The sequence below is a fragment of the Salvelinus namaycush genome, chromosome 14 (assembly GCF_016432855.1).
Source record: "Salvelinus namaycush isolate Seneca chromosome 14, SaNama_1.0, whole genome shotgun sequence".
In the NCBI taxonomy this organism is placed as follows: Eukaryota; Metazoa; Chordata; class Actinopteri; order Salmoniformes; family Salmonidae; genus Salvelinus; species Salvelinus namaycush.
Window position 1 is genome coordinate 39,219,932 of NC_052320.1, and position 13,525 is coordinate 39,233,456.

Below are 13,525 nucleotides of genomic sequence, written 5' to 3' on the forward strand. Positions count from 1 at the left end.
TGCTCTCCTTGACGCGATGGGCACACACTGAATACACAAGGCAGATGACATCCTTGTCAAAAATGCTTTGATCATCATAACTTTATAGCTGCATATATCATCTCTCTCCTGTCAAATGCTCACCATTTTCTGATCATATATTTGATTTAATTTCCCTTCCAAAAATCTCCATTAAAGCAACTACCTCATTCATATCCTGGCATCAACAAATCCCACGAATACCAATGCAAACACTTTGCATGCAGCCTAAGAGGATAAGGGCAGGGCTTTTTCACTGTATGATCTTAAGGTAACCATTAGGATGCAGTCTCATCATCAGTGCAACATCAGCTGCAGGGTTGGGAGGAAACCAGAAAACCATTATGTCAGGGAGAAGTGTCCAGTCACTGGTATTCATTATACCAAAATGATGCAATTTCATTTAGAGAATCCCTCTAGAGTATAGATGGACAATGCATTTAAGGGTTTCAATATCCCACACCACCCTAGTGAAATTGACCTATACTTTCCATGTGCATGACAGCACAGGCCCCTTGAGATTGCATCTTTCCCACTTATTGATCTGACCATGCGCGCAGGGCGCAGTGAGCTGAAATGATTCAGTGTAATGTCTCTCACTAATCACCACTGTACTCAAATAGCCTACCTATGACGCAACCTCTGTGTGGAACAGGGATGGGTCAGTCTGCATCCATTTATCCCATACACTAATATTCTTAAACTTGATATACCCTTTTTACCTTATATCACAATTATCCACCACTCATTGGGCAATGTTCAATACTGAATGACAAATAATTATATTTGATTGATTGCCTGCATGCCCATAAAATGACTGGTGTTAGTCATTCAACGCTGATGCACACAATGTGTAGCCTATTGCAGCCTACACCTACCGCTCTTATATTTTGAATATTTGGAGATGGAAAGCTATTAGAATGTAAGCTCAAAGAGGAAAGAAGAAGATCCATCATTGTATGTAGGCTAGTTCTACGCGAAATATATGGCAAATGAATTAACATCGAAAAATGGAAATCTGAGATAATCTGAGATTTGACAACAGACAACAGACACCCTGGGAGGCGGGACATGATTGCTGTCTTGCTCAGTGATTCGCCACTCCATGGAGGCGGTGTCCGCATGCGCTCGTTTGCCATTGGTACTGCAAAAAGACCGTGCCCAAGTGCTGCGTTAGCTTTGACTGGATAACGTGAATGACACATTCTAGAAACTCGTGTTCACACCGCATGTGGCGCAACGGAGAGAGGAGGCGTAAACAGCAGAGAATCGCGTAGCTAGGTTGCTAGCTAAGGAAGGTGAGTAATGAAAACATTTCACGGCGATATTTTAATTATAAAATATTGACGTTATTATTTCCGACCTTAGCTAAAGTGTCAAACTTAGAAGCGCCATAAAAAAAACATTCGAAATCAAGTGTTTTTTTGCGAAATGACTTGCTGAGTGATGTCCGCCAACGCGGGTAACGTTAGCATTAGCCTTTTCTACCGGATCTGTGGCCTAACGTTGTTGTCGTTGGCTAGCTAGTTACTACGATGTGGTTCGTTATGCGCGGGAAATTAGCCCTATTACAATTAGAATTTTCCCTCATTAAAATGTGTCCGACTAAGGTGTCTAGCAATATACTATTGAGACGAATTATTTGTGAATGTGGTTGATCACTTCCATTTTGATTAATGTTGTATGGCTGCGACGCGGCCTAGTGCCACACTCAACTGCAGAGGTGGTGCTAGCGTTTTTCTTCAGCCAGCAGCAGCTGCTGTTGTCTCAACGTGACAAGGCCAGAAATCCTCATGCACCAGTCATGCTTTTACCGAAAATAAATACAATTTAATCTGTCTAAATAGTAATTCGGTATATCAACATTTCAGGGAGAATAATCCTTGTTTTGCAGTTAACCAGGTTTGTGTGTGCTAGGTACCATCGCCAGTCAACGGACCAGGCGTGACATGTTTCATTACTGTAGCTAGCTAGTTAGGTAGTTGGCTGGCTAGGTAGTAGGCTAGTATTGTAGGGTAGGACGTTAATAGTTTATGTCAGCTTGGTCTAACAGGTAGCCATGGTATTATAGCTACCACGAAATGTTAATTCATTGCCCCCTTATTGGCATATTCATAACATCCTGCACGTGGCTAACTTCTGAAATTGTATTTGCGCAAGCTACCTTGTAAACAAGAAGTTGACACATTTCGAAGCTGGAATTACCATCAGTTAACGTTAGCACCACTATAACAAGCCACTACTAAGTTACTTATTAATCTATCTAGTTACAGTAACTACATTTATACATGGCTTTCACTGCCTTTCAGCAAACACTTGTCTTGTGGGGGGGGGGGGGGGGGGGAATGGACAGAGAAACTGATGTCCGTGCCTTTATCAATGTATGAATGTGGACAACATGGCAAGGTTAGATACTGTAAATGTAGCTGGTATTGACTCTGGGTGAACATCCTTTCATTATTTTCAGAGACTAATGAATTCATGCTTGTCACATGTGTACTTGCATACCAGCAGACCATTTGCCTTTAACTCATTGAGAGGCAAATAGTGACAGGTGGCATACCGATCCTTCTTTATGACATTTTAGAATAGTAGCCACTGGCTAGCCAGATACCAGGGCTTACTACTCAAGCTAGCACATGGTTGAGTCAGGAACAAGCCATTGATCCGCCCAGCTTTTATTAGACAACCCTGACCTTTGCCTCTACTGTGTTGAATTGTCTACCATGCCCTTAGAATTCCTGCCTCCTTTGAAATGACTAGACTGCGATTTTAGTGTCCAATAATAGTCATTTCTGTTTTCTCTGCAGATTATGGAGATGAGCAGTAGCGAGTGCTTCCGATGTGGCCGTCCTGGGCATTGGATCAAGAACTGTCCCGAAGCTGGAGGGCGTGGCCGCGGCAGGGGCAGAGGAAGAGGAAAGGGTACTTTCCTTGTTTTTGGGACACTAACAAATTCTGCACTGTGTGAGAGACTGGTTTGTCAATCAAAGAGCTAAATGACCAATTCTAAGCAGCTGCCTTAATTTTTTACAAAGGTCTTCTCCCATGGAAAATAACCTCAGTGTTATCAGGGGCTTTCAGTCATCAATTCGTTATCACTGGGATGTTCAAATGATGAAGCACGGTTGTCTTAGTCACGTCTAGTACTTCATTCTAGTGATTTAGTTCGCAAGCACCTAGGTCACAACTTAGCTAACATGGCAGCAAAACGATGGATGTTCCTCCTCGGTAAGTTGCCAGTGTTCTTTTCACGAATGAGTGTAGAGTAAACCTCTGGGTCACCTCTGTTTTTTCCTAGATCTGTTCTGCTATCGCTGTGGGGAGCAAGGTCACATTGCCAGGGACTGTGAACAGACCGAGGACGGTGAGAATACTTTTGATCCCTTTAATGCCAAGTACATGCAAATGGTTTTGTCAATACAACTCCTGAGTTTTTGTACATTTAAACTTGTAACTAGTATGGACGTGTTCAGCTTTGGAGTGAGCAATAGTTGTAGCTTTCTCATGACTGTCACTATGTACTGGGTCCTGCTGTCGGGATCTGGGGACACATGGGATTTCAGAATGTTTATTACACGTTAACATTATACACCACATTCTTGTTGGTTGAATAATAATGGTGTTTGGAAGATGTGCCTTAATTATTGATAGCCATGTCGTTGTTAATTGCTTTCATGTAGAGGACAAATATTTAGCGTACTGTTTTTCGTTTTTTTCCCCCAGCCTGCTACAACTGCCACAGGAGCGGCCATATTTCCCGTGACTGCAAGGAGCCCAAGAAGGAGCGGGAGCAGTGTTGCTACAGCTGTGGCAAGGCTGGCCACGTGGCCCGCGACTGCGACCATGCCAACGAGCAGAAGTGCTATTCCTGCGGAGGCTTTGGCCACATCCAGAAACTTTGCGATAAAGTCAAATGTTACAGGTGAGTGACCACATAGTGAATGTATTTTTTGTGGGGGGAAATGTGGTAATGAAATCGCATGGTACCGACTCATGCTTGCATGTTCCCATGTACAGAGCAAACTTCACTAACAACTGCTGAAAGCACAAACACAACGCGTTTCGACAAGTCTTCTCAGGAGTGACATGCAGTCTCTGGTACCCCCTTCTTTTGGGGACAAATGGTTTTGCTGTAGTCTTTAGTTATAGGCATGTATCATCTAATTGGCAAGCTTTCAAGTAGTTGTGCTGTATATCTAGATTTATAAATGTTTGTGCTGTGTATATGGTCCTTTTCGCTTTTTGAGAATTAGCAAAACAATTGCCGTGGCAGCCATTCCCAGTTTAGTTCGCCAGAGCCATGCAAATGTTCACTCTTAAGCTTGGTCGGCTGACATTCTGTTTCCCCCCCCCCCAGGTGTGGCGAGATCGGCCATGTGGCTGTGCAGTGCAGCAAAGCCAGTGAGGTGAACTGCTACAAGTGCGGCAACACCGGCCACCTGGCGAAAGAGTGCACCATTGAAGCCACAGCATAATCAGTGTCCTTTGTTGCCCCTCCTATTTTTTTCTGATTGATGGTTGGTTGTATTATTTTCTCTGAATCCTCTTCACCGGCCAAAGGTTGGCTGACAGAGGCTAGTCCCGGGCCAGTGAGCCCCTCGACATGTAATATGAAGAAAGGGGTAAAAAAAAAAAAACTTTTTGCATTCAACACAAAAAATGTTTGTTTAGTTTGGTAGCAGTGTTATGTTTAATGCTTTGTTAAAGAATCCCCCCTTTCCAAGCCACTGGTGAGCAGAGATGAATGAATGGGACTAAATATATTGGATATAGAGGACCTCTGGGCTTGTGGAAAGTGAGTCTCAGTAAGAAGGGAGTAAAAAGAAACCTGAACTTCCATGTATGGTTTGTTTTAGCGGGATAACATATGAGTTGGCCAAGAGCGTATGACATGGGTAACAGTTCACACCATATGATCTATCTGCATCTGGGCCCTACAAGGAGCTAAGTGCCGGGCGATAACATAAATGATGTGTTATATCGATAAATGCCGTTACATTTTTGGAGGAATTGAAAGAATCTTAAGTTCTTTTATAATAGAAAAAAAATAATTGTTTACAATTTAAAGGAGTATGGGTAAATAGTCCAAGGTAGACGTTTCCCCCCCAAAAAACGATTTTGGAAACTTTTACCTTGGAGGAAAAATGTGCATCAAGAACACAGTTGCCAGATCATCAGAATTAGCAGTTATTTGGGAGTGGAGAATGTTTTCACAGAAATCAAATGTTATTTTTGTACAATATCACTTAGACTACTGTAAAAATACCATTTGCTTGTACTCAGTTTTTAAGTCGGAAGGAAATGCAACTGAAGTCCTAGAACATAGAAATGTAATTTTAAACTATCAATAAAGCTGGAGGAGCACAGGGAGGATGATTGTTTACATTTCTTTCTATGCTTATATTTCTTCTAGGTCTTGTATTGCTACTTCCTTGAAAGTAGTTATGTCTTTGTCAGCACTTGGGGCTAAAACTAACTTTGTCGTGTTGAACAACCCTACCCTAGAAAAGTCCTTTAACATTTGTGCTTTTGGGTAGCCCCAGACATTGCCAGCAGTTACAGTGCAGGACTAAGCAACCACAGCAGACTTTTCTTCCCAGAGAGAATGTAGAACATGTGCCAAACTGCATAGGGAATCCTCCTGTCATCTCTTAACCATTGGCTCAGATGTCCATGTCAAATACCCCCAGGTGGCACTTGCAGTGTAAATTTAGCCAACCTATATATAAAGACCCACTTGGTCCTCAGCTATCCGGTTGTCAATTTTGCATTCAGTTCAGGCCTTATTTGGTCTCCTGTCTTTAACAGAACATATATACACATCTATTGACAAATGGATAAAGTCAATCAAATTGTTTTAATTTGGTGCGGGGGTGATAAAAGCAGTAGGTTATAAAAAATAAAATTAAAAAATCTATACAGATTAAGATGTCCAGTATACTTGCTGTTGCTTTTTCCCATGCATTTCTATCGCTCCACCTGATGTTCAAAATGGCAGCAGGGGCCGCAGTCTAGTTTTGCCGCTGTTGACGACTTTCAACAGTCTGCATAATAAAGATAAAGGCCCTCCTACTTCTCATATGTCGTCATTTAGGCTTGCCCAGAAAGAAATACATACGGGAGAAAATTGGAGGAAAACTAGCCCAACTGAACCGCCAGCTCAGCCCAGGCCCTTTTTTTTTATTCGAGGCTTCATTGTTTTTCGGTCCTCGGTGAAAGTAGGAGATGAGGGGGCTCCTGCCGTTTTACCGGGCTCTGAACGCCCTGTGTAACCGACAAGTCAAGCGAAGAGCTGGATTTGCCGGTTCTCAGTGCGGGTTTAGCGGAACCGTGTCTGATAGCAAGGTACGATTTGAACTGCAGCTGTTGCTTCCAAATTGATTCTGCACTGTCCGTTGATACATTGTAGACTTCTGGCAATTAATACATTGTAGCCAAGTGTTTCCTTGTAGTAGGAGGCACACAAATGTAGCTTTTAGGCTGTGCGCTTTGTGTCGGAATGTTACTGCCTCTATGGGAGCAGACTTGTGAGGGCAACTAGCCTAAATGCAAGATGTGGGGGTATTTTCTTGATAAATAAATTCATCCACAACCCAGTCATTTTTTTATTTAATGTAGACAAATGTTGCACATTTTGTGGTAACCAGGCCAGCATAAAACTCATGATTTTCCATAATATGTCAAAACAACGTCCCCTTTGTTCATGCCAAATCGTAATCTTGAGTCGAGGTTTTGTAGCTTTCAATGCGGATGTTTTAGCCTCTGATGATGCATTCTAATGTATCATACCCAGGGGGCTCGTCGTCTGCCTGTAATCGCACAAATGCACTGTTCTTAGCAGTCAATTCTGCACCACTCATCTTGTAATATAGTCTACAATGAATTGGAATACATCTTGTTTTCTCTCTAAATAATAGGACACAGAGGTGCATGTACAGTGGGGTCCTGAATTATTGGATCCCTTGATGAAGATGAGCAAAAGATACTGTATAAATACAAATACTGAGCAATATGGTATGCATATTCTTATTTATTGTATCATTTTAGCAATTACTACAATAAATAGATTTTGTTTACCAAGTAATTAAAAAAAATCTAAAAAAGATAGGGTTTCAATCATTTTGACCTGATTTCAATACTCCAGCACCCACCCCTTGCAAGGATAACAACACAGCCTTTTTCTAAAATGTTTTATGAGATTGGAGAACACATTGCCTTATCACTGACAATGATGAGGCAGCCTATAGGGAGGAGGTCGAAGACCTGGCGTTGTGGTGCCAGGACAACAACCTCTCCCTCAACGCGATCAAGACAAAGGAGATGATTGTGGACTACAGGAAAAGGAGGACCGAGCACGCCCCCATTCTCATCGACTGGGCTGTAGTGGTGCAGGTTCAGCGCTTCAAGTTCCTTGGCGTCCACATCACCAACAAACTAACATGGTCCAAGCACACCAAGACAGTTGTGAAAAGGGCACAACAAAACCTATTCCCCCTCAGGAGACGATTTGGCATGGGTCCTCAGATCCTCAAAAGGTTTTACAGCTGCACCATCGAGAGCATCCTGACTGGTTGCGTCACTGCCTGGTATGGCAACTGCTCGGCCCCCGACCGCAAGGCGCTACAGGCGCTACGACCCAGTACATCACTGGGGCTAAGCTGCCTGCCATCCAGGACCTCTATACCAGGTGATGTCAGAGGAAGGCCCTAAAAATTGTCAAAGACTCCAGCCACCCTAGTCATTGTCTGTTTTCTTTGCTACCGCACGGCAAGCGGTACTGGAGCGCCAAGTCTAGGTCCAAGAGGCTTCTAAACAGCTTCTACCCCCAAGCCATAAGACTCCTGAACATGTAATCAAATGGCTACCCAGACTATTTGCATTGCCTCCTCCCCTTCTACTACTCTCTGTTATTATCTATGCAGAGTCAGGAGTATTGAAAACAGGGGATCCAATCATTTTGACCCCTATCTTTTATTTTTTATCACTTGTAAATCAAAATCCCTTTCTCTGAGCAATTGTATTAGTATGAAATATGTTTTATTTTTGGGATCATACGATATAGCTCAATATTTGTATTATTTATTTTATCCAGTATTTTTTGCTCCTCTTTATCAAGGGATCCAATCATTCCGGACGCCATTGTATGGTGCTTATTTTCTCTATGTGAGCTGCCTGCCCAATTCACATTTCCTTCTACATCTACCTTGAGACTGTTGTAGCTTGATCCACATCATAGCGAAACAGAACGTAAGCTCACAAGACTTCAGGATTGTCGTACAAGGCTAAGACGGTTGAGCAACACCCTGGAAATAGATGTGTTGTTACATAGCTATAGAAACTAAAACATTACTAGACGTATATTTAAAACAGAACTACACACAGGATCCTGTAATTATTCCTGTCTATCAACTCAGACCCATGGCTTGGGGATGTTAAATATGTTCTGTCCTATGCTATTGAGTGTAATGATTTTAATGTTGAGCGATGTCAACATTACAATTTTTTATGTCAGCATGTAGTGATCTAGAAAGTGGAATATGAGTCACTCTCTCCCTGTCCCATCCTCAGCCACAGTCACGCTTTGGCCTGCTGTTTGACATTGATGGCGTGCTTGTCCGGGGAAAGATGCCCATCCCTGCTGCAAAAAAGGCATTCCAAAAACTGGTCGACTCTCAGGGACAATTTGTGGTGCCAGTTGTTTTTGTTACCAACGCAGGGAATTGCATGCGGCAGACGAAAGCGGACCAGCTCTCTCACATCCTGGGTGTGCCTGTAAGTGTCTCTCACCTACTCACAGCTCTCTTCTGCCACACACAAACTGTAATGACTAAGCCCTCATTTCATTTTGGTCCGTGTGGGAGGTTAGTCGGAACAATACTGCAGTGAACAGAAGGGCAGGGAAGCGAACCCGGGTCTCTGGTGTGAAAGGCATCGTGCCAATAGGGTTTACCCACTTCGTAGGAATTGAAACGTGGATCATACTGTATAGCGAGGATCGCTACAATATGTACCTTAGTGCACTCATGTTGTACATGTTTGTATTTATTATGGATCTCCATTAGCTGCTGCCAAAGCAGCAGCTACTCTTCCTGGGGTTTATTATGGATCCCCATTAGCTGCTGCCAAAGCAGCAGCTACTCTTCCTGGGGTTTATTATGGATCTCCATTAGCTGCTGCCAAAGCAGCAGCTACTCTTCCTGGGGTCCAGCAATATTAATGCAGTTTATACAATTTTTTAAAACATTACAATACATTCACAGATTTCACAACACACTTTGTGCCCTCAGGCCCCTACTCCACCACATATCTACAGTACTACATCCATGTGTATGTATAGTGCGTATGTTATCGTATGTGTGTGTGTGTGTCTGTGCCAATGTTTGTGTTGCTTCACAGTCCCCGCTGTTCCATAAGGTGTTTATGTTTTTTTTAATCTAATTTTACTGCTTGCGTCAGATACTTGATGTGGAATAGAGTTCCATGTTAGTGTGCTACATTGTCTGTTGACTTTGAACGAGTTCTCAGCGACATGATGGCGAAATATGATAACCAACAGAGGTACCTAGACAATGATGTTGCAAATGAGAACTTGTTCTCAACTAGCCCACCTGGTTAAATAAAGGTGAAATAAAATAAAATAAATTGTATGCAGCAATTTGACTGGATATTAAAGTGTGTGTGTGTGTGTGTGTTGTTGTTGCACAGTAAATCAAGCTAATCATCACCTCTTGAAGATAGTGGTAGGTCTCATACCAGTCATGCTCTGGCTCAGCCTATCTGACAGGTATTTTTGTTACCAGATCACCATGGACCAGGTGATGATGTCACACAGTCCACTGAGGATGTTCAAGAAGTACTATGACAAGTGTGTTCTGGTGTCAGGACAAGGACCCGTCCTAGATATTGCCAAAAAGTATCCTTTTGAAATATATGTTGCCAGCATTTGCTTGGCATGATGAGAGAAAATATCTTCTGTTTTACACACAAATGAAGTAACAAGCTGATTATAATGAATTTGCAATGCGTTGGTGTGCTACTTAACCATGTTAAGCTTGGGCTTCCAGAATGTGGTCAGTATCGACATGCTGAGAGAGTCATTTCCTCTTCTGGACATGGTGGACCACAACAGACGACCCAAAGTGCCGGTGAGTCTGTATACATCAAGATCGATAGACAGGCTATATTTCAGAGGCTTTCCTAAGCATGTTCCATTTTTTTCTTTTCAGTCCAGTCCAATTGCCAACCTTCCCACAGTAGAAGGTGAGAGCTCGTGAACAGATACTCTTCTTCTGATTTATATTTTTATTGAACTGTCACAGTAAATCGCAAATCATATCCATCATATTCCAATTATTTTCTCTTCCCGGTCCAGCTGTTATTCTTTTTGGGGAGCCCATCCGATGGGAGACCAACCTCCAGCTGATAATTGATATCCTGTTGACCAATGGGAACCTGAGCGGAGCCCACCAGAGCCTGAAGCTACCCCAACTCCCCCTGCTGGCCTGCAACATGGACCTCATGTGGATGGCCGAGGCCCAGTCTCCACGGTAACCAGTGACTTAAAGCCGTTATTGAAATGTTGTGAAAAGGCCGATATGAATAGACTGAAAGACATTTGTTTTTTTCACCATAGAATCTATTGATGTCCTGGATGCAAAATGGGACCTAGCTCATTGAAGTCTGGCTTTCAGGGAAAGCTGTCGAGTGAACCGGATTAGTTGACTTGTTTAATTTTGCTTCTGTACATCATGTCAACTCCAGGTTTGGTCATGGGACGTTCCTTGTGTGCTTGGAGAACATCTATAAGAAAATAACAGGTAAAGAGGTGAAGTACAAGGCTCTGATGGGGAAGCCCAGTGAACTGACCTATCACTTTGCCGAGTACCTTATCAGAGGCCAGGCCGTGGAGAGAAACTGGACACAGCCCATCACCACCCTCTATGCTATTGGGTAAGACACCTTGCATCTCACTGTTTACAGCAAAAATGGTGGCAATTTATTTCACGTGAAAGAATATACCAGGTTACAAATGGGTAATCACACAATGATAACAATGGAAAAACTCGATTGTTCTTTTGGGATTCAAGGCCTTATCTTGACACTGCATATATGCTGGTGTCCATGATGTGCGATGTTGTGTCTGTACTACTTGATTCCTATCTTTGATTTCCTTTCTTTTTCTTTGCCTCTACTCCCTCAGGGATAACCTGATGACTGACATCTACGGGGCCAACCTCTACAACCGCTACCTGGAAGAGAGGACAAGGAGGAAGAACTCCAAAGCTGTCGCCAAGATGGCCACCGCCACGGGCTCCGACGCAGCCCTGCCCCAGGTCAACGACCACGTAGAGAATGCCTGGGAGAGCGAGCTGGCACCCCCCTCCGCCACCTCCTGCAAATCTATCCTGGTATGTACTGGGGTGTACAACCCCCACACCGAGGTGCCCACTGACACCAACCAGTGCATCAAGGAGACTGTGTTCCACGGGCACCGTGACTTCCGCTTTGACCCGGCGCTGGTGGAGCCTGGGCACATCGTGCAGGACGTGGCTGACGCTGTGGAGCTCATCTTTGAGCAGGAGAAGTTTGTGCCTCAGTAAAGTTCTCAAGATTGGTGTCGTCATGGCGACCTCAGTAGAGATTTCGGTTGGCCTGTGCCGGCCATAGAATCAGAATTGATTCTATTCTAATTCTATGATTCTGGCTTTAAAAGGAAGGGGTGCTCAAAATGATACAGAGCAAATCCAACCAACTGACTAATCTGTCCAGTGTTGTGCAGATTTGTTTTGCATGGTACAATGGACATGGAGATTCCCTTGGTTTTTAGCAGGAAAACACCACACACTGAGTTACTTTGGACAGTGTTTACAACTTGTCAGGGCATTGAAGGTTCTTAAGAGGTCACATTCAAACTCATAATGGTGTAAAGTATTGAACTCTTATTCCTTCCGTTGTATTGTTTTATAGTGGGTTTAAAACTAATCAAGTTTAGCACAATTACCCACTTTTACGTAATGGCAATTGATTTGAATGAAAGCCTTATTTAATGGTATTATACTGTACGTATTTTCTTAGTTGTGATTGCGTATAAAGATTGACAGTATTTTAAATTGTGAGTTGTCTTATGTATCTTTATGACCACAATAAGTTATTTTTATGAAGTCTATGTATAGATTCCCTCACAAACGGACCATATTATTGTCTACCATACATTTTGTCTGTTACGTCTACAGTATGCATGCATTTCATGAGATAGATTTAATGCATTATACTGTACTGTAAGATGACCTATTATTATTTAGGTTGCAATACTGTCCTTCAACTGTGCTGTCTACATTACTTCCAGCAATATAAACCATATAACCTGTATTTGCACAGAGCAAAACGATTCATTTGAATTTAATGTTACCATATCTTGCTGGGCAAGTAAACTTGCCCTTAGTTGTAAATGTACAAATGTGTCATATGCATTAGAACTTTAACTGCAGATGCAGAGACTGTATCTAGCCATTTATATTTATATAAAATATATAAATATAAGAGAAGCTATATTTTCACTGGTGGATTAACCATGCATTTCAGTGGATGCATTACATGTTTTACAAGATGTTATCCATGTCAGTGTTGCTTGTACGATTGAAAATGGCGTCCCTTAAAAAAATGTAAACATGCTGGCTACTTATATTTCAGTGCTGAAGATAGGCTACGCGGCATGAGTTTGTTGACATGAAAACAAATGACTCCATAGGAAATAAAACCCGCTTATCTTCTTGCCATAAATCCTGCTTGTTTTCTTCTTACTGTCCTCATGCACACATCTTCAGTTTCATAAGGAAATATTGTCACTACTCTTATCTGCAATATTTGCATATTAGAAAACATGAAATGTATGGGCACTACTATCAAGAACAACATAAAATGTAATGGGCACTACTATCAAGAACAGGCACAGTGCAAACTTTGCACCTCGATCATGTCCATTTGAACTATAGGAAGGATATGCCTCCACCGGCACAGACAGTTGAGGGTATCTCTTCTAGGCAAGGCCCCATCTGAGGGTGATAAGTACTGTTGACATGGGCACTCCCTATCCTCCCAGTGTGGAATAACAGAGCAGTAAGCCAAGTAGATCTGAAATGGTTATTTGGCTACATTGGATGGTTTTGATTGATAGAAAGTCACCCTAGAGAGAGATTAGTCAAAAAGTAGCTATGATAAGCGATCGTGTTCTTTGGTAACACTTTATTTTACAGCCCATAATTATCTGGTAATTACTCAGAAACTACATGGTAACAAGAGTAATTGCCCAATAATAACTTTGTCACTTGAGGATTCAAGGTAACAAATACCAGGAAGAGCCATTTGTATGCCAAGTCATTTGTAATTAAATAGCAATGGTAACAGGGCTGTAAAATAAAGCATGAGCTGTTTTTTTGAACATGCAATAAAGTAAGAGCGCGATTCAATCCATAGAGCTGAAGAGCTGCGCTATAGCACATTTTAC

The 13,525-nt window shown here is 42.4% G+C and overlaps 2 protein-coding genes across 2 annotated transcripts; both read left to right on the top strand.

The window, feature by feature from the left end:
- The first annotated feature begins 1,183 nt into the window (after positions 1 to 1,183).
- cnbpa (CCHC-type zinc finger, nucleic acid binding protein a) lies at positions 1,184 to 5,391 on the top strand. The gene is made up of 5 exons (XM_039008609.1): positions 1,184 to 1,316; positions 2,829 to 2,943; positions 3,320 to 3,385; positions 3,745 to 3,943; positions 4,379 to 5,391. Exons 2-5 carry the CDS (start codon positions 2,832 to 2,834, stop codon positions 4,494 to 4,496), a joined length of 495 nt encoding a protein of 164 aa, XP_038864537.1. The 5' UTR covers positions 1,184 to 1,316; positions 2,829 to 2,831; the 3' UTR covers positions 4,497 to 5,391.
- Positions 5,392 to 5,526: 135 nt separating this feature from the next.
- Positions 5,527 to 12,791, top strand: LOC120059499 (haloacid dehalogenase-like hydrolase domain-containing 5). Its single transcript, XM_039008608.1, has 8 exons — positions 5,527 to 6,366; positions 8,590 to 8,793; positions 9,822 to 9,934; positions 10,073 to 10,166; positions 10,248 to 10,281; positions 10,394 to 10,568; positions 10,783 to 10,971; positions 11,222 to 12,791. The coding sequence occupies exons 1-8, from the start codon at positions 6,247 to 6,249 to the stop codon at positions 11,619 to 11,621; spliced, it is 1,329 nt and encodes a 442-aa protein (XP_038864536.1). The 5' UTR covers positions 5,527 to 6,246; the 3' UTR covers positions 11,622 to 12,791.
- The last annotated feature ends 734 nt before the right edge of the window (positions 12,792 to 13,525 follow it).

What these genes read in the sequence shown, in the direction of transcription:
- cnbpa (XM_039008609.1), top strand. Translation starts at nt 2,832, where the DNA reads ATGGAGATGAGCAGTAGCGAGTGCTTCCGATGTGGCCGTCCTGGGCAT. An exon ending in CTGTGAACAGACCGAGGACG is followed by an intron (nt 3,386 to 3,744) that starts GTGAGAATACTT and finishes TTTTTCCCCCAG; the next exon opens with CCTGCTACAACTGCCACAGG. An exon ending in GATAAAGTCAAATGTTACAG is followed by an intron (nt 3,944 to 4,378) that starts GTGAGTGACCAC and finishes CCCCCCCCCCAG; the next exon opens with GTGTGGCGAGATCGGCCATG.
- LOC120059499 (XM_039008608.1), top strand. Translation starts at nt 6,247, where the DNA reads ATGAGGGGGCTCCTGCCGTTTTACCGGGCTCTGAACGCCCTGTGTAAC. An exon ending in ACAGACGACCCAAAGTGCCG is followed by an intron (nt 10,167 to 10,247) that starts GTGAGTCTGTAT and finishes TTTTCTTTTCAG; the next exon opens with TCCAGTCCAATTGCCAACCT. An exon ending in CAACCTTCCCACAGTAGAAG is followed by an intron (nt 10,282 to 10,393) that starts GTGAGAGCTCGT and finishes TTCCCGGTCCAG; the next exon opens with CTGTTATTCTTTTTGGGGAG.